Here is a 26,580-nt window from a genome sequence, read left to right as displayed (position 1 = left end):
TTTCAGTATCATTTCTAAGTATCATTTTGAAGAACATTTCACGTGCGATAAATTACACTAAGACTACACCTGATTCAACACGGGGGAATTTCGTTTTAGATCAATCAGCAAGCTTGTTTACATTTTCAGAAACCAAATCAGAATGCATAAATTTTGATAAAAAGTACAATATATACCATTTTACATGAAGTATTAAAAATGTACGCATTCTGATTGGCTTTGAGTGAAAAATGTAAACAAATATGACGAGAATTCCTCCAAGTTACCTTATTCCATTTCAGCTCTCCGTCGACATCTGACGGAAATCCTCCCTGTATTTTTCTGTTTAATTCCATTGAAGTGTCTTTCAACCATTTCTCAATACCGTTCATGTTTTTCTCGACTTCTTGCGACAATTCTAAAGCTTCTGTGAAGTCCTACAGTAAGAAATATCGACTCTTAGCTTGAGATTTTCTTAGAATAACACTATTTCATCAATGTCAGATGATTTTACTCATCAGTGGAAGAGTACTGTCAGTTAATAAGTTAACAAAACTATCTCTCAGAGTCTCTTGTTAACCCATTAGCTTGCAATGCACCCAGATGTGACCTACTTTAGTATTTTACTCTGTCTAATGTCAGATGATTTTACTCATCAGTGGAAGAGTACTGTCAGTTAATGAGTTAACAAAACTATCTTTCAGTGTCTCTTGTTAACCCATTAGCTTGTAATGCACCCAGATGTGACCTACTTTAGTATTTTACTCTGTCTAATGCCAGATGATTTTACTCATCAGTGGAAGAGTACTGTCAGTTAATAAGTTAACAAAACTATCTGTCAGTGTCTCTTGTTAATCCATTAGCTTGCAATGCACCCAGATGTGACCTACTTTAGTATTTTACTCTGTCTAATGTCAGATGATTTTACTCATCAGTGGAAGAGTATTTGAACGAGGCGAATACTTCACTGACCTGTTCTTTTTTCTTCAACTTTGCCTCCATATCAGAGTGTTGCTCAACAACTTCCTCGATGCGTTTCTCAATTCCAGATTTTTTTGACGCGTCAGGAATTCCAGACATAATCTTCTGACCTGTCCTCTTGAACGAATCGATTGTCCGTTTCAAATTCTCGTTCTCGTCTTGCAATTTCTAAAAAATAAGTGACAAAAGAGACCATTCAACAGCAAGCACGAAAAACAACATAAAATAAACATTAACTACGAAATTTCAACAGACATAAACTGGAGCAATTTACTTGATGAAGATAAATATCAGTTTAAGGTTGAGTGGATTTTAAATTTATGAATAAGCTTGGATTTCCACTTGCAAAGGAATGGTTCGATAGCGAAATATTTGTATATTTTTTATTTTCAATTTCAAAAAGTCAAGTTGAAATAATTGTTCAAACTACTGTCAAAATTCAAAACAAAATCTGCAAATAATATTTCGCTGGCGAACCATTTCCTTGCAATTGGAAATCAAGCCAAAGACCTAATCGGGATTGTTTGAGAAAAACGCGGCCAAAATTCGGCCTCTTGGGCAATAATCAAATCGCTCGTGAAAGCTCACTTAGCAAATCAATGGCGAAGACAACCCTTTAAAAGGTTTAGGTTTTAATACATAAATTGGCTTCGGTTATCCATCAACCATGAACCTACAAAATATCATATTTCAATACCTTGCATTCATCTAGCTGCAGTTTTATTTCTCGCGGTTCTGAGGAAGTCAGGCGTATTTTTTTCAAAGTTCTTGCAATGCCATCCACAGCAGACAATATCTGACCATGGTAGGACACGAATTCTGACTCCATTTCGCGAGATGGTCTGGCTTTGAGCTCCTCAAATTTTGCCTGCATCAGCTTCCACTGAGCATGGACCTCTTCCATCGCGTGATTCACCTCCTTCTTCTGTTTATCTGAAGCGTTTGCGAGCAATTCACGATTTTGTTTCTCCAAAGCTTCGAGCATGTTCTCATGTTCAGCAAAGTCGGCCTTCAATTCCTGCAAATAAAACCATCATAGTTAGTTTCCTCCTGTCCTAACACTGGATCAATAAGAGATGATCCTTACTGGACCTCTAGGAAGAACAGTTTAGAACTGATAGAACTATCCAGTATAAATAAAGTTAGTTTAGTTTAGGTTTCCTCCTGTAGTAACACTGGATCAATAAGAGATGATCCTTACTGGACCTCTAGGAAGAACAGTTTAGAACTGATAGAGCTATCCAGTATAAATAAAGTTAGTTTAGTTTAGGTTTCCTCCTGTAGTAACACTGGATCAATAGGAGATGATCCTTACTGGACCTCTAGGAAGAACAGTTTAGAACTGATAGAGTTATCCAGTATAAATAAAGTTAGTTTAGTTTAGGTTTCCTCCTGTAGTAACACTGGATCAATAAGAGATGATCCTTACTGGACCTCTAGGAAGAACAGTTTAGAACTGATAGAGCTATCCAGTTAGTCAAGGTTTCTACTGAGACCAACCTCAATAGTGGTAACATCCACAGGTTCGCTGCTGTCTAGCTTGCGTTCAATGACTTGGATAGATTTTGTAATCCATATTTTAATCACTCCAATGTCTTTCTTCGACTTCTCCCGACGCCCGAGTTCCTCCTCGAGGATCTGTTCTATATTCTTCACCCGCTCTTTTAGATCACCCAGGAGGTTCTGGTATTCCTGCAGGCGCTGTTTCACTGTTACCATAGCTACCTTCTTCGTGATCAACTGCTGAGCGAGAGTACTTGGAGATTGTGGACCATCCTCGTCAAGTTCTGACATCCGCTTTTGTAGAGCCTAGAGTAAAAAACGTTTCATTTTTTACTTGCAATGCACCCAGATGTGACCTACTTTAGTATTTTACTCTGTCTAATGTCAGATGATTTTACTCATCAGTGGAAGAATACTGTCAGTTAATAAGTTAACAAAACTATCGGTCAGTGTCTCTTGTTAACCCATTAGCTTGCAATGCACCCAGATGTGACCTACTTTAGTATTTTACTCTGTCTAATGTCAGATGATTTTACTCATCAGTGGAAGAGTACTGTCAGTTAATAAGTTAACAAAACTATCTGTCAGTGTCTCTTGTTAACGGAGACTCACCCTGAGGCATTTCTCCATGATTGTGTCATCTTTCCCCACAGACTCATGACAAGTCTGAACGTTCTTCTGTATCTCCCCAATCCTCTCAGTTTCCCGGTCAATCGCACGATCAAATGTTTTTATTTCCGATTGTAGTTTTAACACGTCTTGCTGTTTTTTGTTAAGAAGGGCTTTTAATTCTGCCCACTCGGTGTTGAAGACTCTGATTTTCTCGCGAAGATTAGCAGCGGCTGCCTTGTCTGAACGAGAGATCAGCTTGTTTGCTGTAGTGTTGATTTCAGCAACTGCAGAATTATTCTTGCTCACTTCATGAAGAACTTCCTAAAACGGGAGAAATGATAGTTGATGAAACTCTCATGTAAACTCTCGCTTGTCAACTCTCATGCAACTCTTGTTCTCGTTTGATCAAGCAATGATAGTTGATGAAACTCTCATGTAAACTCTCGCTTGTCAACTCTCATGCAACTCTTGTTCTCGTTTGATCAAGCAATGATAGTTGATGAAACTCTCATGTAAACTCTCGCTTGTCAACTCTCATGCAACTCTTGTTGTCGTTTGATCAAGCAATGATAGTTGATGAAACTCTCATGTAAACTCTCGCTTGTCAACTCTCATGCAACTCTTGTTGTCGTTTGATCAAGCAATGATAGTTGATGAAACTCTCATGTAAACTCTCGCTTGTCAACTCTCATGCAACTCTTGTTGTCGTTTGATCAAGCAATGATAGTTGATGAAACTCTCATGTAAACTCTCGCTTGTCAACTCTCATGCAACTCTTGTTTCGTTTGATCAAGCAATGATAGTTGATGAAACTCTCATGTAAACTCTCGCTTGTCAACTCTCATGCAACTCTTGTTCTCGTTTGATCAAGCAATGATAGTTGATGAAACTCTCATGTAAACTCTCGCTTGTCAACTCTCATGCAACTCTTGTTCTCGTTTGATGAAGCAATGATAGTTGATGAAACTTCTCATGTAAACTCTCGCTTGTCAACTCTCATGCAACTCTTGTTCTCGTTTGATGAAGCAATGATAGTTGATGAAACTCTCATGTAAACTCTCGCTTGTCAACTCTCATGCAACTCTTGTTCTCGTTTGATCAAGCAATGATAGTTGATGAAACTCTCATGTAAACTCTCGCTTGTCAACTCTCATGCAACTCTTGTTCTCGTTTGATCAAGCAATGATAGTTGATAAAACGATTCACTGAAGAAGCTATACTATACGTTATATATAGTTTTTATATATACACGTTCAAATACAAACAAAACTAAACGCTATCTTCTTCACGAGGTAATTACGTTGCAACAACAGAATTTAAGTCTAATACAATGACTCTCTACTTTGTTTTCTTCAAGCAAGAACCTCATATACTCTCAAACGTAATATCAACTGTCAATATTACCTGCCTCAGCGGAGAAGAATAGATTTCATTTTGCAAAGGACGACAATCTCACAAGCGTAATAATAAAAACAAACCAAAGTTCATGCATTATATGAACACACAAAGAAGCTTGCATATTTAACCAGCTTGCTGATAAATTGCCCAAACCACATTTACTGTTTTTCTCATCAAACATTTATGTACTGTACTCATTGGAAAAAACTATTTTTGGATTTCGTTTGAGCAAAATGCGATTAAACAACGGATTTAAGAACTGCTTATACGCGCTAGGTTGCCGGGATAAATTACTTTGAATAAAATTCACCGGGAACAGAATTCACTGGATCTTTTTTAAACGCGAGTAATCTTTAATTGCTCGTGAAAATCGCGGTAAAAATTTCAAAACACAATTTAAAGATATCTGCTGTTATTATTAAACGAACTGTGCGCTGCTTTTTATTATAATTGTGACAGTTTAGGTCCATAAATGTTTAATTTTCCTAAATTTGTTTTATATATATTACACGCTTTTTTACGCAGAGATTTGTAATTTTGACAAGGCGAATCCTGAATTTTAAAAAGATAAAAATCTTAAGTGAAGTAACCTTGTTTAATATTGAGATATTTCATTTGACATTCGTTTAAATTCTATAAAATGCAGGATTTATAAACGCGAAATCGCCACGGCAGACCTGAAACTCTGGCAGTATAATCTTGTTAAATGTTGATGCGAATTTGCAAAGCGATGACATAGCTACTAAACAAATTAAGACGCCTAAAAACGTGCAGAATTTCCAGATCATTCGTGTATATGGGTTTAAAAACATAGCGCTTGATGCAAGGAATGAAAAACCGAGCGAATTTCAGAATGAAAACATTGAAAATACGACCCGAAACTCACCTTGTAGTGATCAAGTCTCTCTTGCGTCACGTCAGCATGCTGTAGTGTGCTTTCGTCATCCTCGACGCCTGCGCGCGCATGCTTCATCCACGTGACCAAGCGCTTGATATCTTGGTCCAGTTTCTCTGCATCGTTCAGTGCCTTGGAAAGCTTCTCTTTTTGTTCGTTCGACTGTTGAACAGCGGTTGCCCAGTTTGATTTTAGATCGCTCAGCTGTTTTTTCACCTTCGTCGCGTACTCGGGTTCGGATTTGTTCGTAATATAGGTACCAGTCTCCTGTAATGAATCCATTTTGCGCTGCAGTTTTCCAATATCCCCTTGTAAAGCCTTGAAATGAATAGTTAAAGGGATTTGTAGTAAAGCGGTAGAGTATTTTGGCTGAATAATGGTTTAAAATCGCGGCTTACCTCGCACTGATCTAGTTGGACTTCAAGAGACTCTGGATCGCCATCAACAACTTGCTCTTGAATGAAGCTTTCAACATCTCCAATCCATTTCATTAACCCAGCAATCTCGCTTTGGAACTGTCTAGTTTGATTTATACCTGAAGCAAAAGTATTTTCAATATTAAAACCGAAATTATTTTATCATTATTAACAGATGAGTAAAATTATCTGGGGCCGGTTGTATCAAGCCCGTTTAGCTTAAACGGTGGATAAGTTCAAAGTAGAAAGCAAGTCTATCGTTTTATTCAACAAGCAAACTAAATGTTTTTTAACTTAACACAAAGATACTGTTTACAACTACATATTCAGTGCATAATATTCCAATTGTCTCATTCAACAGAGTTGTAAGTGTTATTTAATTTTGACTTATCCACCGTTTAAGCTAAACGGGCTTGATACAACCGGCCCCTGGAATTAGACAGAGTGAAATACTAAAGTAGGTCACATCTGGGTGCATTACAAGCTAATGGGTTAACAAGAGACACTGACAGAAAGTTTTGTTAACTTATTAACTGACAGTACTCTTCCACTGATGAGTAAAATCATCTGACATTAGACAGAGTAAAACAGACTGATGGTAGTTTGAATATTCACATAAAACAACACAGTGAACAAACCTTTAGAAATCTGGTTTTGTCGTTTTTCCAAAAGCAAGATAACTTCCTTCCACTTGTCGTTCAAACTAGCGAGATTTCGGCGGAGTTGTTCAGCCTTGGGCTTGCTCAGCGACTTCGTAACTTTCTCGCTGCTTTTGTTCAAATTATCCAAAACTTTTTGGTTGGACTTCAAGTTCGATTCCATCTCCTGGTATGGCGAGAGAAATGAAATTAATTTTTAGGATATCCACAGATATGTCGACTCTAGTTTTATTGGATAGCTCTAAGGATCATCTCTTATTGATCCAGTGTTACTACAGGAGGAAACCTAAACTAAACTAACTTTATTTATACTGGATAGTTCTATCAGACTTACTCGTACGGCAGCTAACTGTTCTTCCAGCTTGACGGTGTCAGTTAATTTAAACTCAACAGTGATCTTTTCTTCAATATCTTTCAGAAGTTTAGACAAGCTTTCCATGGCGTCCAGGTATTGTCTTGGTGGCCCTGATTCTAATGCATTGTTCAAAGTTTTTGTCCTGGTTGCAAGCAAGTTTGAAACCTTCGACCATTTCTCTCTGAAGCGATTCAATTTTCGTTCCAGTTCAGCGGGTCTCTGGTGGGCTTCCAGCTCAGAATACTTCGCCATAAGATTGTCAAGTTCAGCTTGTTTCGCTTGAAGTTCTTCTTCCAGACGCTAAAATAGAAAAAGTGATGAATATTGTTAGTTTGAAAACAGTCTAAACTCACGAGAAAAGAATCTTTAATGTTTCTAGGGTTGAGCAGAAAATCCTCCCTAGAGAACCAAGTGAACTATCCAGGTCTAATTATGAGATCAGTGGAGACATATCCAGTCTATTTTTGAGGTCAGGATATAGCCTTCTAATCTAATCTTCATACGAGAGAAAGTTGAATGACATATCCAGTGTAGATTTGAGATCAGTATGAAATCTATCCAGTTTTTATTTTGAGATCAGTAGCAGACACATGCATTCTTGAACATTTGAGATCAGCAATTAATCTATCCAGTTTCAATCATAAGATCATCAAGACCTATCCAGTTTGTGTTTGAGATCTACATGGAAACATGCGACATATCCAGTGTACGCTTGAGATCAGTCAATCCACATACCTTGATAATCTTCTTCTGTTCCTGGAGCCGAGCCTCGTCATCCGGGATCTCTCCCATTCGGTCCAGTTCCTTCTCGGCTTCGATGACGATAATCTCCAGTGTGGTGATAATCTCGATGATATAACTCACTTTCTGATCTTGGGAGACCTGTGTTAACCTGGCTTTTCGCTCCTCAAGCAAAACACATAATCTTTCCCAGCGTGTATTAAAGTCTGCCAACAACTGCTCAACCGTTGTCGCTCGATACGAAATGCTTTTCGTTTCTGTGATAATGTCCTCGGCTTTCCTTGAGACTCGCGTGATGCTGGCTTTTCTCTTCTTCACAGCGTTGTCCAAAGACTAACAGAAATGAAAAAATGTTTGTCAATTTCACGTTGTCCCACAAGGCGTTTTCGTTTTGAATTGTAAAGGAATTAAATATTGATTTTTTATACTGCAATATGCCCGCTAAATGACAGTACTCTTCCACTGATGAGTAAAATCATCTGACATTAGACAGAGTAAAATACTAAAGTAGGTCACATCTGGGTGCATTGCAAGCTAATGGTTTAACAAGAGACACTGACAGATAGTTTTGTTAACTTATTAACTGACAGTACTCTTCCACTGATGAGTAAAATCATCTGACATTAGACAGAGTAAAATACTAAAGTAGACCACATCTGGGTGCATTGCAAGCTAATGGGTTAAAAGTTTTATAAACAAACCTGAATGAGTTCTTTTTTCTCGCCAAGTTCCTTGGAAGATGCAGTGCTAGCTTCAGCCATTGGGGAATTTAATAATGTCTGTGTGTCGTTCATCCATTGTAGAGTTTCATCAACTTCTTTTCGGAGATGGGTCAGCTTCACATCCAGACCCTTCAACTACAAACACAACTTGTTGATAAGTCTCGCGATCTGTCTAGGGAGATTTGTGAAGGGCATACAATGCATCTTACCAAAGTAAGTCTTTGAGTGACTTGAGAAGTAAGTGAATTCCATCTTTCGTTGAACTCCTCCATCTGATCTTGGATTTGTTTCACAGAAACTGAATCTTCGTCGACATTTTCCGCGACTTTCTGGGCTGCATCATTGAAATCTTGGAAAGACGTCTGTTGACGAGCCATCTCCATTTCCAGTTTCTAGGAAGAAAGACTTTGTAATAAACAGGATAGCTCTATCAGTTCTAAACTGTTCTTCCTAGAGATCCAGTAAAAATCATCTCTCATTGATCCAGTGTTACTACAGGAGGAAACCTAAACTAAACTAGCTTTATTTATACTGGATAGCTCTATCAGTTCTAAACTGTTCTTCCTAAAGGTCCAGTAAGGATCATCTCTTATTGATCCAGTGTTACAACAGGAGGAAACCTAAACTAAATTAACTTTATTTATACTGGATAGCTCTATCAGTTATAAACTGTTCTTCCTAGAGGTCCAGTAAGGATCATCTCTTATTGATCCAGTGCTACTAAGCTCCCTAATGCTCAATAATGATCGCATATTTCTGGCGAACCTGTAGTTGTTTAATAGTTCTGTGAACGTTATCAATATCGCTGGCATCAATCCGTTTCATATCTTCGATTTCTTTCTCTTTAGAAGTCAGCCATTCGTTCAAACGGGCTTCCTCAGTTGTATACTGCTGCCAACTCACTTGCAGAACTTGAAGCAGCTCCCATCTAGAATTCGTAAAGAAACACAAAATTAGCGAGATGTTGAATCAACAATGTTGGGGCGAAATATGCTGTGTTTTACAACTTAAATATGCACTTCAATAACACCAGGGGCCGGTTGTATCAAGCTTGTTTAGCTTAAACGGTGGATAAGTTCAAAATAGAAAGCAAGTCTGCCGTTTTATTCAACAAGCGAACTAAATGTTTTTAACCTTAATACAAAGATACTGTTTACAACTACATATTCAGTGCATAGTATTCAAGTTGACTCATTCAAGAGAGATGTAAGAGTGTTATTTAATTTTGACTTTTTCCACAGTTTAAGCTAAACGGGCCTGATACAACCAGCCCCAGAATAACTGTCTACCTTTCTTCCGTCCATTTGCAAACACTGGACCATCTTTCTCCCAGAATTCCAAGCTGTTCTTCGAGTTCGGCCGTCGCATTGTCGTTGGCATTGTCGTCGACCACCACTACCATATGGGTAAGAGAGTTCACCTTCTGTTGTTGTGCTTCTAGATCGTCTTGGAATGACTAAAAACGATAGACGTGAAATAGAAAACTATATACCAGTTTCATCTCACCAAATCTGAAGGAAACTCGTTTCTAAACAACTTTTTGAGGAGATGATTTGTGCTCTCCCTGCTTGTTCCCATCTTGTTTAATGCCAGTGGCTTGTCAATAACATGTTGCAAGGTTATTGACTGAACATATTTGTTAGAGAAGTCGATTTAGTAAGTTAATACGGTACCTTATGTTCGTCAATTTGGCGTTTTAATGTGTCAACGTCAGAGCCGACTGGATCGCTTGATTCAATCTTTGCTTCAGCCGCTGTTAACCACGATGCAAGTTCATCAATTTGTCTTTGTTGTAGATCCATGAGTTGTTCATGAAGTCTGTAGGAGAACAAGGTTTAGTTTAGGTTTCCTCCTGTAGTAACACTTGATCAATAAGAGATGGTCCTTACTGGACCACTAGGAAGAACAGTTTAGAACTGATAGAGCTATCCAGTATAAATAAAGTTAGTTTAGTTTAGGTTTCCTCCTGTAGTAACACTGGATCAATAAGATATGATCCTTACTGGACCTCTAGGAAAAACAGTTTAGAACTGATAGAGCTAGACGTACTTGCTCTGTCTATCCATCGCTGCTAATCTCAAAGCTTCCCAACGATCGTTCAACATGATCATTTGTTCTCTAATCTGGTGTTCTTCTTTCTCACCGACCAAACCTTCGCTGATCAGCTGATTTCCAAACTCCAAAACACTTCCGATATTCGACTGATGGTTTGTCAAATCAATCATGAAATACTAAACACGAAAATAGAAAGAACGGCGATCATAAATCTTAACCCAATCTTATCCTAGTTCTAATTTATTCTTCAACCAATCTTAAACTAATCTTAATCCGATCTTATCCTAATCTTGATTTGATCTTAAACCAATTTTAATCTAATCTTATCCTAATCTTAAACTAATCTTAAACTAATCTTAAACTAATCTTAATCCGATCTTATCCTAATCTTGATTTGATCTTAAACTAATCTTAATCTAATCCTATCTTGATCTTAATCTGGTTTTAAACTAATCCTAATCAGATCATAATCTAATCCTGATACCTCGTGATCATGAAACTGGTCTTTGACAACATCGACATCATTGGAGATCTTCGCTTGACCTTTCAGTTGTTTTTCCGCCTTTTCTAACCAAGTCAAAACTTCGGTCAACGTGTCGTTGTAGTCTTCCCATTCTCCCTGAGATGATGTCGTCTCTTCTCCCGGTTCAGCCTGTAGAGGAAATATATCTATTCATCCAGTGTTTTTAGCGAGGTCCAACTGACTTTATTTATACTGGACAGCTCCATCAGTTCTAAACTGTTCTTCCTAGAGGTCCAGTAAGGATCATCTCTTATTGATCCAGTGTTACTACAGGAGGAAACCTAAACTAAACTAACTTTATTTATACTGGATAGCTCCATCAGTTCTAAACTGTTCTTCCTAGAGGTCCAGTAAGGATCATCTCTTATTGATCCAGTGTTACTACAGGAGGAAACCTAAACTAAACTAACTTTATTTATACTGGATAGTTCTATCAGTTCTAAACTGTTCTTCCTAGAGGTCCAGTAAGGATCATCTCTTATTGATCCAGTGTTACTACAGGAGGAAACGTAAACTAAACTAACTTTATTTATACTGGATAGCTCTATCAGTTCTAAACTGTTCTTCCTAGACGTCCTACAAGTGAAGCACATACCTCGTAAGTGTTTTGAGTGACTTTAACAACACGAGAACTGCGTACTGTCTCCGTTGAGGTGCTGCTCAGCTCGCTGGAGTCTTCTAAAACGATCTCCTTGTGTGGTAACGTATCAAACAGCGTAGTCAGGTACATCATTATCGATTTCTTGTCCGGCTGGTCACGATCGACATCTGACCGATGTAAAATAAGGAATCGTTACCTCGCTTACAAAATAGCCGATCAGAGCTCGGAACCAGGATTTTGACACTCGGACTTACCTTCGGGGTCCAGAAGCATAGGTACCCCAAGATGTGTGTTAGCCACATTGAAGGCATGTTCGAGATTTGCACGAGAGCTATTCCTTAGCAAATGCTTATAATCAAAGAGGTCTGGTCTACGATAAAAATATCGTATTAGTTTAGATATGTTTATAAAGTTTGCACAATGCTTCAGGGTTACCTGTGGCGATGAATGAGAGCATTGAACGCCAAGCCACTTTTCCAACTGCTCGTCAAATTCGTCACGTTAACCCCTTCATAACTACAAAGAAAAAACAAACGGTTTTTTGTGAATTAACAATTTATTGAAGAGCTTGTGTTCCAAGGGTGTTCCTGGACAAATTTTATAATATAACATTTACAGTACGCGCGTGCTGATTGGTCGAAAAGCGTGTTTCTATAACTGTATAAAAACGCGGGAATTTTCCGCCGAAATTGACAAGCGAAGTAATGTAATGAGAATTTGTAATTGAATCGAATTAAAATATTTGTACAAAATCTTTTTGTTCAGTTATATTGTAAAAGAAATAGAAAACGTTTTTCATGTGTTTCTATACAGTTATAGAAACACTTGTAGGAGTTTGGGAGAACTCGAAATAACGTGGAAAAGGTCGGCATACGGGATCGTTTTCCCACTGATTATTTCGAGTTCTCCCAAACTTCCACGTGTGTTCTAAAACTGTATAGAAACACGGAGAATGTTTTTTATATTTCTTGATTGTTTACGAGTCGAGATTAGAAATCAAAGAATGCGTAAAATATCGTTGTTTGTTACCCTTTAGTGGACTGTTTGCACCAAGCTAGGAGCGTTTTCTCGACCTTGGACATATCATGAACGTAATCCCCGACAACCTCGCGTAAAACGTCTCTCAACTAAAAAACAAAAGATGCGAAAATGAGTTTGCGAAGGGTCATGAAATTTCGAGACTTGAAGCGTTGAAAACAAACGCGAATTGAGTTAACATTTTAGCTGGTCATTAGCAGTAAATTAGCTTAAAAGTCTAGCCTTTAGTGGTACATTTTAACAATGTACAAGGTCATATTTTGAGCCATTGAGAATCGGGTATTTTGCTTCGAAAGAATTTCGCCTGGAGACAGTATTTGTTTAAAAAAAAAACTTGGAAACAAACAATTTGCAAATATTTTATACTTTTATATTTGACTACGAAAAGTGTTAGCACATGTGAATTGAAAATAGTCGCGGATTTTGAGTCTCTTTCAAGGTTATATTTTCTTCACGGTTTTTAAACATATTTCAACTCAAAGTTTGAATATTAATACAAATTTGATCGCCGGCAATGGCTGGCTGCCACGATGTATTTATGTTTCATTGTCTAGAAGAAAGATTAGTCTAGGATGTAAATTGCCTATTGTAACAGATAAATTGCAATTAACTTTGCCGAAATTCGTATCGTCAAACAGTCCAAAAACAGAAAACGAAGACCCGAGGTAAACAATGGTGATATATCACTAAAAGAAACTGAGGGTTTTTGGACGCAATTTTACAATGAATTTGTGAAGCTCTTTGGGAGAATTCCGTGGCTTGGTCGTCTGCGGTCTTTGGTAAAAACAAGGTTGTTCATTTGTATGGTAATTCGCTCACAGCAAGACGAAGGACCACGTACAGGGTTTAAAAAAGTTATACGGCCCTGCCTACATATCAATACTAAACAGCTACAATATATTTTATACCTCAGAGATATCATAACCTAGCAATCTATTGCAAATTCTATTAAGTTACATCGATATACAATGCTTTTCAAGGCTTCAGCCTTTCAGAAATATACCATTACGATACAGACAGCATTGTATATGCGAAATATTGTTAGACATGAACGAGTTTTAAAGCCTATTCGTCTTTTTCCTTGAAGACTGAAAGCTATATTGTAGAACTCGATAGATCAGAATATATAGAAAAGAATTAACTATCATAGCATAACCCATCTCGGAAATCTCAGCATAATGGAACATAATCTATATATCAATAACCCAGGTTAATCTTCTATTAACTAACCATATATATACTACCAAATACAAGACGATCATAGCGTCTTATACTAAAGTCCCAGTCTTATGGGATCACAATAAACTAACCCCTTTATACAGCGATTTTACTATAAGTGAAAAATCCTACCCCGAAATATTTGTTTACAAGGGATCTGTATTACACAACCATATACAACTAACGGTGATAATCATAGCAGTTATATTTCATCTACTTTAGAACTATGAGATCTCCGAATTCTTTGAAAATTTGAAATCGTTTATATTGCATATTTGCGTTCAAATGTATAAAATATCCTTCATAAACTTACAAATTGAAAACCAACAACGCTATACTAGCGAGACGGCAATTGAAACTCAATACAAGGTGAACCTTGACAGTTAAGCGTTGTAAACAATACGGCGTCGAAAATCGCATGCAATTGCTAACGATGGTTGCAAAATATCGCTATATATGAATATTGCTTTACTCTTGTAATGATTTGGCGGATCCTAGAAGTTTCAATGTTGAATAAAGCAGCGATAAACGATAGCAGACGAAATTGACAAGTAGACTTAGTAATAATATGGATAGACTAATACGTTCAAAAGCTATGCTCAGTATGGGGGCTGAGTTTGTACACTTAATAAATAATTCGCAAGTTTCAAATGTCAATTTCCTGACGCGTGTTGCGAGCAGGTATTTACTATCGCAAAGGATTTTAGACTTCTGTGAGTTTGTCAGTTCTAAACTGTTCTTCCTAGAGGTCCGTCAGTAAGGATCATCTCTTATTGATCCAGTGTTACTACAGGAGAAAACCTAAACTAAACTAAATTTATTTATACTGCATGGATAGTTCTATCAGTTCCAAACTGTTCTTCCTAGAGGTCCAGTAAGGATTATCTCTTATTGATCCAGTGTTACTACAGGAGGAAACCCAAACTAAACTAACTTATTTATACTGGATAGCTCTATCAGTTCTAAACTGTTCTTCCTAGAGGTCCAGTAAGGATCATCTCTTATTGATCCAGTGTTACTACAGGAGGAAACTTAAACTAAACTAACTTTATTTATACTGGATAGCTCTATCAGTTCTAAACTGTTCTTCCTACAGGTCCAGTAAGGATCATCTCTTATTGATGCAGTGTTACTACAGGAGGAAATCTAAACTAAACTAACTTTATTTATACTGGATAGTTCTATCAGTTCTAAACTGTTCTTCCTAGAGGTCCAGTAAGGATCATCTCTAATTGATCCAGTGTTACTACAGGAAGAAACCTAAACTAAACTAACTTTATTTAAACTGGATAACTCTAACAGTTCCAGTAAGGATCATGATAAAAACGTGTTTCCTGCTTTTCAAAAAGGTTTCAAAATTTTAGGCTCTCGTCAAACTAAGATTACTTGCTATAGAAGTAATAGAACTCTTACAATACCATTTATAAGGTCAACAGGTCAAAATTTTCCGAATTTCATCTTAAAAAAATGATCATCAAAGTTGTTATGGTAAAAATTTAATGCGCCGCCGTTTAAAATTACTTGTTAAAAGACATATTTGCTTTAAAAGTAACTAGCCGTGTTGTCGTTATAGGACTGATGACAGGGATAGCGTTGAAATAACTTTTTAAAATACAGTTCAACCGATAGATCACCATGTTAGGACTGATTGAAACGTGACAGGGTGTTTGGTTATGTTTTGAAGGCATTTTTTCAAGACATGCCGCATTAATCGCACAAAAAAATTAGTCCAACTTGCACTGTAAACTAAAATTATAGTCTTGGTAAAGCGATGGAAATAATCCAGGAGTGAAAGAGATCGTCAACTCGGTTGTGAGATTTGGAAAAATGCGAACAGAATAGCCTTGCAATGTGTGCAGATTTTGCTTAATTTGAAAACTGGTTTCGGTACGATGAAAATTTAAGAATTTGCTCAAAATATGCGCCGTCATATTATGGGCGGGGTCTGATGTAGGCTGGAAATGGGCGTTACCCTCTCTCCAAATTAAATACGCGGGAATTTTGGGTGGCCCCTTTGACACAAGAATATTTTGGTCTAATTTTGCCCAGCTTCATTTTTAGGAACACATATCACCAACGAATGCTCTTTATATCAATTACTTCCTGCTATTTTTAAAATGCTAACGATATTGGTAGAAGGGCTTTTTGATAAGCAGTTCATTGCATGAAAACTATACGAAAATATTCAGGGCGAAACAACTGCAAATTGTACGTTTTTAAGCCGGTTCATTTAAGTGTTTCACAACGTCACATTTTGCACAACAAAAGATTAAAAAGGCTTTCATCTGAATGTGAATAATCTATCGACACTTGAGTAAGACTTCATATGACATATTCGTAGTTTTGACACGGAGAAAAACGACGTTAAATTTAGGAATCGAAATTAAAACGAAATGCATGGTTGTTCTTCAAAGCAGGATTCCGTATATGCCATAATTTGACCTATTTCCTTGTAAAACAGCCGTAAAGTCCCTTAAAATCGTTGTAATTCGCTTTTCACGAAGCATTAACGCGAATTTAAAGCGATTATGACATTGAATTACGACAAAACATGGCTTGTTGATAGTCAAATTACTAAATATTTCAAAGCTGAAAGGTTTTATACCTGATAATGAGAGATTATACTCCACAAGAGACCAAGAGTTAACTTCGGATTTCCATTGACAATGTCATCATTTCGTATGTTGACTAACTTTACCTGGTAAATACAACAATATTTTTTTACTTCCAGAGCAAAATAAAACACGGTTAATAAAATAAATGAAATTCGGTTTTCAATTTTAACTATATCCTGCCGTGGTGATTGTTTTGTTTTCCTCTGTTTTCATTTTGTAAATTGTTACAAATAGCACATTTCGCAAAAAATGAGAAATTTCAAATGTAATGATGCATTTTGGGTACCTTTTGCGTTTCCAAGAAATTCAGAACGTGTCCAACGTTGTTTAAATGATGAACTCTTAATCTTCCCTTTTCACGTTTCTGTGAGACAAGAAAATCATCTGACACATTAGACAGAGTAAAATACTAAAGTAGGTCACATCTGGGTGCATTGCAAGCTAATGGGTTAACAAGAGACACTGACAAATAGTTTTGTTAACTTATTAACTGACAGTATTCTTCCACTGATGAGTAAAATCATCTGACATTAGACAGAGTAAAATACTAAAGTAGGTCACATTTGGGTGCAATGAGGGATAAAGAGGGTTAACAAGGGATACTAAAGGATAGATTTTGTTACATACAAACTTACCAATTTTTTGCCAGTAAGTATTTCCAAAAGCGTGATCAACTTTGTACCATCTCGCAAATCCTTGAAAATATCCTTCACTTCGACATTTGCACGCGCCTGGAAACATTCAAAGACAACGATATTAAAAAAAAAACATTCAAGAATATATTCAGACATAATGAATGGCAATGAAATTGTAAACCATGACTGAACCACAATAGCTAATGGGAAACAGGTCTTGCAACTTAATCAGTCAAATGCATTACAATTAATCAACTTCAAGGCCATGATAAACTACTATATACCTTGCCATATTGCATGTTCACCCATTTTGTGAAGGTCTTTTTCTGAATTCCCTCTTGTTCGCCTGGAAAAAAAGGTTGAATTAGCACAAACAAATAGAAAATACTATCAGTTTTAAAGGCTTAATGGTAAGTCAAGAGCTATTAGCTGTGGTTTTAGGAGCATTTATAATAAAACTATCTGTCAGTGTCTCTTGTTAAATCATTAGCTTGCAATGCACCCAGATGTGACCTACTTTAGTATTTTACTCTGTCTAATGTCAGATGATTTTACTCATCCGTGGAAGAGTATTGTCAGTTAATAAGTTAACAAAACTATCTGTCAGTGTCTCTTGTTAACCCATTTATCTTGTTTTAATACCTCAATGATATCACAAAATACAACTTGCATATATTGCATTAAATTTTGTTAAATCAAGTTATCAGTGTTCTAATTGATGAATTTGTAATATAATTAGCTGTGACAACAAGTAATTATTTACAGTTGTGCAGGGGATAATTAACTTAATTAATTTGCTTAAGAAGTCATGTAACGCCAGATGCACTTTATCCTAGCAATTTCACTTCGTAAAATGAATAAAAAACTTGCTCTTTCTTGGATGGGTATACTGACAGTCAATTGCTTGGCAATTCTCTATCAGTTTAAGTCTATATTTAAAGCTGCCTAGTGGTTTATTCAATCTGATTTTATTCCTAGACATAATTTGCTGCCAAGGCAACTGTTGTAATGCTAAACAGAGTGATGTAAATTTCAAAGCAAATGGAAATTGGATGATATTTGAGAAATAAACCTTGTTATCATAACTTAGAAATTAACAGCCGAGGTAAAATCATGTTAGATCTTGATAAAATACTATATATGGGAGAATTACATGCTAATGGGGGATAACAAGAGACACTGACAGATAGTTTTGTTAACTTATTAACTGACAGTACTCTTCCACTGATGAGTAAAATCATCTGGCATTAGACAGAGTAAAATACTAAAGTAGGTCACATCTGGGTGCATTGCAAGCTAATGGGTTAACAAGAGACACTGACAGATAGTTTTGCTAACTTATTAACTGACAGTACTCTTCCACTGATGAGTAAAATTATCTGACATTAGACAGAGTAAAATACTAAAGTAGGTCACATCTGGGTGCATTGCAAGCTAATGGGTTAACAAGAGACACTGACAGATAGTTTTGTTAACTTAATAACTGACAGTACTCTTCCACTGATGAGTAAAATCATCTGACATTAGACAAAGTAAAATGTTCAGAGTTAAGTTCAAAGACTTATGTAAACATAGTTACATTTATAAACTTAGTAATCGCTTAATCAGGACTTAAATATATTCCTGAAATTTATATATTTCATAAGAAAACCATAAGCATACTCTTCATACAAAAATTATGGACCATGTTCCCAGACAAAATAGGAATATAATATGCATAGAGTATACCACCAAAATAACAGATCATATGTACATATAAATAAAATATATATCCACCTAGATTTCAACCGAAGAAAATGCTGGTGGACATAATATAGAATACCTTTATAGGAGTCCATTGTGCCAAACGCAACTCAGAAATGTTGTTCGGTTACCCGAAATAACACAATTCAAATGTAAATCTCAAATTTCTCCCACAGTGAGAGAGTTACAACCAATTGATTTGAAAACAAAGTCCTTGTTGGTGTAAATATATCAGACACAACAGAAGTTATCCTTTCTCAAAAGTCGATTTCGAAAATCTCTACAAAGAACAGCCTCGGCCGAGATAGTTTGCCAGCTAGGAGATGGTAATCGATTGAATGGAGAAGTTTTGATTAAAAGAGTCTAATATCCATCCACAGGAGGTAATATTTTGTTACATATCAAATATTGGTTGGATCTAATTGTTATGAATGAATAGCTTAGGGCAATGTCTGTAATATGAACTAGGATATAAATGACCATCTTTTGTGATTATTTAAACTATCAAAACTCAATCTAATTCATTAAATATTGGAACAGGATGAAGACGATGTCGTATTTCTTTCATAGCTCAAATCCCAGGCAATATTTGGATTCTCTTTAACGATTAAAGGCTTAAGAAATTGAAACCATTCATTGAAATAAATCAATATTTGACACGCGAGGAAAAGCGACCGGAATTGTAAGTGAATGCTTGGCTCAAATGAATGCGTCTTGTGGTCTAAGATTGCGGTTTTTTATCGTGACAAAAAGCTTTGAAACTAATGCTTTTATCGGCGAGGAATGATTAAACGCCCAGTCCATTTGAACAAACAAATATGTAAGTCAACAATGTCAGTAGAAACGCATTAAAAACCTTACGCTGATGACAGGCAAAAGCAGAATGGTAAATCTATTATAAAAACATAGCTTGTCTTTTCAAGATACAGCGCTGGAATAGCCCAGAATGCTGAAATTACGAAGCAGAAAGGACACAAAGGATCGCACAGCGAGATAGATTGCTGCATATCAAGATTAAAACAGCACGAAACATTCCTTTCACAAAAACACACCCAGAAATACATTCAACGCAACTTTTGGCAAACGAAATAGCCGTAAAAATACGCTAAAACTTTACAGAAAGTAAAATTCACATCAGGTTTTTATGCAAAAGCTTTACTACGAAAGAGTTCGTGGTATATTTTGAAGTTTTTGACGACACGCTGAGCCGTTGTAAGTCAACACTTTGTGGCAAATGAGATTATTAAACACGCGAAATTAAACCGAAATTTAAATGTACAAAAGAAAGTTTGATTTGTAAACTGTCGACCTGAGAAGCGTTGGAGTATTAGCTAGAATTATAATGCACAAAGGATTGGAAGAAAGGCTTTGTTTACATAGGTTAAAATAGCTGAAAACTACAGACAAAACATAGCCAGTGTTTGCGAGAATCATTTCGACAATTGAACACAGTATGTTGGCAAGTTCACCTCGTGAAAAGGTCAAAATATCAACAAAACGATATAAAACGGAAATAAACTAGCGTGATGTACATCAAGACCGCCTTTTACTCTCTCATATTGAACTCAAGTAAACTAAATACTTCAAATATCGGCCCAAAATTATACATAAAAGAAGAGTGCATATTTTTATAGCGCGTTCATTTGCAAGATCTATTTCGGGTCGCCTCAGAATTTGCGTGTAAAATCGATCATAACTTACCCGATTTTGACTTGATTCTAAGCGTAACATCTGCACTCAGTTCCTCTTCGGTGAAATCAAACCCGTGGCTCATTTTGATGCTGGATTTTCTACAAAAAATCGACGGATTTAAAGGGCAAAATTTGCAACATGCAAACCTGCGTCCCTTTAAAAAATTTCCAGACAATCAAATTTATATTAAATTTACTGGATTAAAATACTATAAGCGAAGCTACGAGACACGATTCTGTGTGAAATGTAAATATTTTCCCCTCGAAGGATCCATTGTCCCGTGAAAAGGCCAATATCACAATACCTTTTATATTTTAAACTCGATTATAACAGGTCCAAAATATTATGTATAATTCTCCGGCAACACGCTGGAATTTCCGTGAACAAATGGTCTACGCGAAACGGCAAGGTATTTCAGGCAATATTCTTGTCGTCTGACAACAGGAATGGAGTTAAATTCGTCGAAAAAAGCGTCAAAACTCGATGAATACTCGACTTAAAGACGTTTTTAAGGGCTCCATTGCTCCTTTGACCACAAAAGATCAAGCGATTTGTGTACTTCCGATCTTCTTCCGAGGAACCTCCGTCGCTTCCCGATGATAAGCCTTCGAGAAATTTCCACCCCCTGATTATAGCACAAATGCTTATAAATCTGCGATAGATTTTATCCATTAAAGGGGGGTGCAAGGCAAAAATCCTAACTATACGCAGAATTTGAATAATTTCCGTCCTCAACCTTTTCCTCCCCCCGTGATAGTCACCGGAGCTCATCGAGCGTCCATACCTTGCTGTGCAAAATAGCAGGGGGGAGCTATTTTTTGTGAACTCTACCGTTAAAAAACTATTCAAAGTATGCATAAAAGAATGTCAAAAATGCTGAATTTCTCCAAGTTGAACATTTACAATTAAAATTTAGGTGAATTTTGCATTTTTTAAACGTTCTCTATGCACGAAAAGTAAAAACATTCAAAATTTCCCTCTAATTTTATGTTGTGTAGCACTTTTCAGTTTCCACGATAGTTACTAAGGATTTTAAAACATTTTAATAAAATTACATCCTGTAGATCATTTTACCAGATGTCGTGCTCCAAACTACCAAAACAGGCCAAGTCACTATTGAATTTAAATTAGATCGCCAATAATCCAGCTCTGTCATTGGCTAATTTCTATGAACGCTTATTGGCCAGAAATTGTACCCTCGCTTGTCAACTCTCATGCAACTCTTGTTCTCGTTTGATCAAGCAATGATAGTTGATGAAACTCTCATGTAAACTCTCGCTTGTCAACTCTCATGAAACTCTTGTTCTCGTTTGATCAAGCATGATAGTTGATGAAACTCTCATGTAAACTCTCGCTTGTCAACTCTCATGCAACTCTTGTTCTCGTTTGATCAAGCAATGATAGTTGATGAACCTCTCATGTAAACTCTCGCTTGTCAACTCTCATGTAACTCTTGTTCTCGTTTGATCAAGCAATGATAGTTGATGAAACTCTCATGTAAACTCTCGCTTATCAACTCTCATGCAACTCTTGTTCTCGTTTGATCAAGCAATGATAGTTGATGAAACTCTCATGTAAACTCTCGCTTGTCAACTCTCATGCAACTCTTGTTCTCGTTTGATCAAGCAATGATAGTTGATGAAACTCTCATGTAAACTCTCGCTTGTCAACTCTCATGCAACTCTTGTTCTCGTTTGATCAAGCAATGATAGTTGATGAAACTCTCATGTAAACTCTCGCTTGTCAACTCTCATGCAACTCTTGTTCTCGTTTGATCAAGCAATGATAGTTGATGAAACTCTCGTGTAAACTCTCGCTTGTCAACTCTCATGCAACTTTGTTCTCGTTTGATCAAGCAATGATAGTTGATGAAACTCTCATGTAAACTCTCGCTTGTCAACTCTCATGCAACTCTTGTTCTCGTTTGATCAAGCAATGATATTTGATGAAACTCTCATGTAAACTCTCGCTTGTCAACTCTCATGCAACTCTTGTTCTCGTTTGATCAAGCAATGATAGTTGATGAAACTCTCATGTAAACTCTCGCTTGTCAACTCTCATGCAACTCTTGTTCTCGTTTGATCAAGCAATGATAGTTGATGAAACTCTCATGTAAACTCTCGCTGTCAACTCTCATGCACTCTTGTTCTCGTTTGAAGCAATGATAGTTGATGAAACTCTCATGTAAACTCTCGCTTGTAACTCTCATGCAACTCTTGTTCTCGTTTGATCAAGCAATGATAGTTGATGAAACTCTCATGTAAACTCTCGCTTGTCAACTCTCATGCAACTCTTGTTCTCGTTTGATCAAGCAATGATAGTTGATGAAACTCTCGTGTAAACTCTCGCTTGTCAACTCTCATGTAACTTTTGTTCTCGTTTGATCAAGCAATGATAGTTGATGAAACTCTCATGTAAACTCTCGCTTGTTAACTCTCATGCAATTCTTGTTCTCGTTTGATCAAGCAATGATAGTTGATGAAACTCTCATGTAATCTCTCGCTTGTCAACTCTCATGCAACTCTTGTTCTCGTTTGATCAAGCAATGATAGTTGATGAAACTCTCTCATATCGTGAGCGCGTGATCATTAAGCAGTGATTCCTTCCCACACTATTATCGAATTGAACCACAAGGTGACACAATTTCCATTGATATTACCATCCTTCCTTCCTCCAAGGCGCTGAAAAGAATATATCAATGAATAAATGAAATAACCAAAACAATATCACAATACGTCTCTAGTTCTTGCATAAAATGCGATACGAGTTCATTCAAGAGCCATCATTACATCCCAAACGCTTCGGTCAGAACAGCGAGTCGCTTTTCATAATCGGATAAGTAAATTATATTTGAAATATTGAAACTATGGTTGTGGATCCGTGGTGGATAAGCGATTCCCGTCCAACCGACAGAGATATTCAAAAAATCTGTAACAAGGTATGGTTTCAAAACGTTTTTTGGTTTAAGAGGATCCCAAAAGACGTGTAGGGAGTTTGTAACAATAATGTCAATTATCAAGTGTAAACAACCTTGAAGCCGAGCTATCAGTAAACTTTGACAACTCTTCAACAAGCTGAGAACTAGCTAGGAACATATCCTGATTGCCAAAGTGTTTACATCAAATAATAGGTGAAATTTACTAGTCGTCACGACATAATTGATCACGTTTTTTACATTCTTGTTCAAAATATTTACGTGATTTTTTTCGAGTTTTCTTTCAAAAATAGCCAACGAAAACATAAGCCTAAGTTTTGCGGTTTAAAGGTATTCAAAATATGTCGCGAAGTGTTTTTTTAAGGCCAATATATCCGTTACACTAAATGATTTCTTTCTTAAGCACTTCAAACAATATCAAGTGGGTTTTTTTAAAGTTTCTCGAGCACTTTGTAAGCCCTCAGGGGAAACTATTTGATTTCATGAGTGACGTACAGTCATCAGTCATCACTGAATTGAACCATAACATGCAGTTGAGCCAAATTTTAATATGATTATATGAAAGTATTCATAGGTTTAAAAGGAGATATTTCTTCATGCAATAGCACTTAAATTTTCAGCATTAAAAATGTTTTGCAAACCTGAAAAGTATCGACAAAATATGTTTACTGTATAATCTCAAAATATTCAGAAAATGAAAAGATTTCTCGGGATACGCCGAGAAGAAAATGACACTTGAATCGAAGCTTCTTTTGTATTCATTTCAGTTATAATGGCGTTGACATTATAACATTGTTGATAGCCGCTGCATTATATTTTGTAATAACTCCTTTGTTTGGTGTTTTGCATTCACCAAATACGGTTCAAAACTTAGTTCACAACATAATCTAAAGAATAAAGGTAAAATAAATTATTTTTGAGCGGTACGCCGAAAAGATTTTAGGTTTTGAGCGTTTTCCAGCCAAAATACGCGACTTAATAAAAAATTTCCTCTTAACCATTTACACTTAAATCGTAGCAGTTGAGACTAAAATATGTTGTAAATATATGAGTATGTTTTGTCCCTATAGGTTAGGCCAGTTGCTGAATATACCGCTGGGAAATCACGAAAATGCAAAGTGCCTTTTCCAAGATTCGTAGTTGTAGAATATAAAACTCAACTTGAACATGGAACGAAATATTTTGTGAAGGTAAATAGAGCGAAATCTCCATAGTTGATAATGGAAAACGAAGTGTTATTCTGGCACAAGTTGCGTATGTTAATTTCACTTGTAGAGACTTGGAAATATTTAAGTTTTTAAATGAAGTTATTGCAAGCTTTAGCAAAGAGTTAGTTAAGCAATGTATACAGTATAAATACCCGTTTTCACTTGCGATTTTTTGTGCGATTTTCTTCTTTTGAGAGATGTGAACGAGTGAATTAGTTACTGGTGTTCAAATATGAGTTCTTAAACATCACAGCATTCGTAACTTATTACTCGTTCACATCTATCAAAAGACGAAAATCGCTTGCAAAAATCGTATTTTCGATGCATCGTAGTCATTTAAGCACCGCATTTTTATTAAGGTCGACGCTGGCGTGTGTTACGTACATCTTTGCATCCATCAGGATTACGAAGTCGGAGGTGGTCGGATAAAGCTCGAGAAAATGTTGGTTAATCTAGACGAGGATTATCCCTTAGAGTATTTTGAATAAACTAGCAGCTGTTTATCTAGAGAATATAGAATACCTACTTATTGTAAAGCAAATACCTATTGTGCTGTCATTTAAAAAAAGATATAAGTTCTGTACTTAATTTGCCAGGGGGAAACGTATTTTTTACTTATTAAGAGCAATCTGAACAATGATAAAAAAACAGTGTTTATTTTAAGATATCTTTGGGAATCGCAAAGAATAAAATTAGTTGCTAAACTTCACCGTTTACAGTGCATATATAGCACAAAACATTTCTTCGTTTAGTTCGTTAAAACACCGCGGAAATTGGCAAGACTTGTCACCGCAATTCTCAATACTTAGGCTTCAAACTTGGTGAGGAAAAAGATTATAATTCTTGGCCTGAAATATGGCCATATTTGCGTTTTTTAACTGATGCAGCCAGCGACTTTAATAGAATTATGTTTAAGACTGTTTAGCAGCTTCTTATAGCTTAGCAGCTCCAGAAATAATCTGAGTCACGCTGTGTTAGACCTCGAGAGACTCGATATTTCTCTCAATATACAAACCACACTAATATTTGGGCATAAACAACTGCTACACAATTCAATAAAGCTTAAATCTCACAGCACGAATGCGGGAAAGCCAGGTGATTTATCCAGACTTTTGATCGACAGTTCTCGGGCTGAAGGCACTAACGAGAACGCAGAGTTGACTGTCTGAATGTCTTTGTTGCTGTTTTACTGCTGTAAGGTTGATCAAAATGCTGATAATACAGTAAATGTTTGATGTTTATGAATGAACTCTGCTATAGTTTAATTCATTGCCTCCTATATCATGCAGAGACTGGGGAGAGTATTCCGGGGTTAATTTAAGGTAGTTTTTAGTCGATATAATTTTTTTTTCGAACGATATCCGTTCCATATATGTTTAATAACAGTGTTTTTTGTATGTAAAAGAAAAATTTGGAAAGAAAAAAAATTGCGGAAAGAAACTAAAAACACCCAAAAGAGATCATCCAGCCTATGCCACAATCTAACCTGGTTATACAACCGGCTGCAATATTCAGCATAGTTACAACTACGAAAGGTGCAAGGACAGTTGCTATAGGAAGAACTCCCCCCCCCATAACTCACATCTTAACGGCCGTCTAAGGGGAGATGCACTACGGCCCCCAGACCATGATGTATGTGCACCTAACCGTTACGTCTCAGTGAGAAACAGAGTATGCATCGCCACAAGCCTAGCGCGTCATAGACGAATCAGCTACAGTGGCTAGCCCTAAGAGCGAAGATAAATTTAACGTATTTAAGCTTTTCCTGGTCTCGGGAGGCGGTCCCTAACAAGTATATGCATAGAAAACGACTTATAAGGCACACGCTTGGAAATGACAAGATTTAAACGCCTAAACGTTTTTTAAGTGTTTTTAGCGAGAAATTTTATTGTTTTGATATTCTTTTATTGTTTTGAAACAATCCTTGTTGGTTTTAACGTTAAAATAATCGTCATTCTCAAAAGGAAACTCAATATAAATGACTGAACGGCTTAGTTTGCTAAAATGTTTTGTTAATCTTGTGTTTAGTATAACCGCTTGATTCGCCGGTACAATT

The 26,580-nt window shown here is 36.5% G+C and overlaps 1 protein-coding gene and 1 long non-coding RNA gene across 14 annotated transcripts in view; one reads left to right on the top strand and one right to left on the bottom strand.

Annotated features, from left to right (window-relative positions):
- The window catches only part of LOC114537829 (dystrophin-like), a 68,784-nt gene extending 47,868 nt beyond the window's left edge, over positions 1-20,916 (bottom strand). For 10 of the 12 annotated variants that reach the window (XM_028558934.1, XM_028558938.1, XM_028558929.1 and 7 more), the window contains exons 1-27: positions 20,686-20,916; positions 20,391-20,479; positions 17,231-17,292; positions 16,947-17,042; positions 16,598-16,675; positions 16,302-16,394; positions 12,470-12,567; positions 11,876-11,956; positions 11,695-11,810; positions 11,435-11,607; positions 10,801-10,968; positions 10,311-10,492; positions 9,935-10,079; positions 9,551-9,717; positions 9,027-9,189; positions 8,471-8,653; positions 8,241-8,396; positions 7,534-7,872; positions 6,778-7,098; positions 6,423-6,609; positions 5,767-5,903; positions 5,360-5,686; positions 3,076-3,396; positions 2,461-2,769; positions 1,658-1,978; positions 952-1,128; positions 267-416 (exon numbers count right to left, since the gene is read on the bottom strand). In XM_028558934.1, the coding sequence (XP_028414735.1) occupies positions 267-416; positions 952-1,128; positions 1,658-1,978; positions 2,461-2,769; positions 3,076-3,396; positions 5,360-5,686; positions 5,767-5,903; positions 6,423-6,609; positions 6,778-7,098; positions 7,534-7,872; positions 8,241-8,396; positions 8,471-8,653; positions 9,027-9,189; positions 9,551-9,717; positions 9,935-10,079; positions 10,311-10,492; positions 10,801-10,968; positions 11,435-11,607; positions 11,695-11,810; positions 11,876-11,956; positions 12,470-12,567; positions 16,302-16,394; positions 16,598-16,675; positions 16,947-17,042; positions 17,231-17,292; positions 20,391-20,463 (4,623 nt within the window). In that variant the 5' untranslated portion in view covers positions 20,464-20,479; positions 20,686-20,916. Of the gene's footprint in view, positions 1-266; positions 417-951; positions 1,129-1,657; positions 1,979-2,460; positions 2,770-3,075; positions 3,397-5,359; positions 5,687-5,766; positions 5,904-6,422; positions 6,610-6,777; positions 7,099-7,533; positions 7,873-8,240; positions 8,397-8,470; positions 8,654-9,026; positions 9,190-9,550; positions 9,718-9,934; positions 10,080-10,310; positions 10,493-10,800; positions 10,969-11,434; positions 11,608-11,694; positions 11,811-11,875; positions 11,957-12,469; positions 12,568-16,301; positions 16,395-16,597; positions 16,676-16,946; positions 17,043-17,230; positions 17,293-18,768; positions 18,854-20,390; positions 20,520-20,685 lie in introns of those variants that run through there. The other 2 variants (XM_028558930.1, XM_028558937.1) reach the window with 2 other exon arrangements.
- On the top strand, positions 18,987-25,118 carry LOC114537835. Of its 2 annotated transcripts, none has more exons than XR_003688647.1 (3): positions 18,987-19,072; positions 24,387-24,506; positions 24,884-25,118. It is a non-coding gene; the product is annotated as an uncharacterized LOC114537835 (long non-coding RNA). The 2 variants fall into 2 exon arrangements; XR_003688646.1 differs by lacking the exon at positions 18,987-19,072 and adding an exon at positions 19,301-19,371.
- Positions 25,119-26,580: the final 1,462 nt, after the last annotated feature.

This window comes from Dendronephthya gigantea, unplaced genomic scaffold (genome assembly GCF_004324835.1).
Source record: "Dendronephthya gigantea isolate DGI-Jeju-01 unplaced genomic scaffold, DenGig_1.0 000165F, whole genome shotgun sequence".
NCBI classification, from domain to species: Eukaryota; Metazoa; Cnidaria; class Anthozoa; order Malacalcyonacea; family Nephtheidae; genus Dendronephthya; species Dendronephthya gigantea.
Note: the sequence above shows the minus strand (reverse complement) of the source record. Positions and strands in the feature narration are given on the sequence as shown.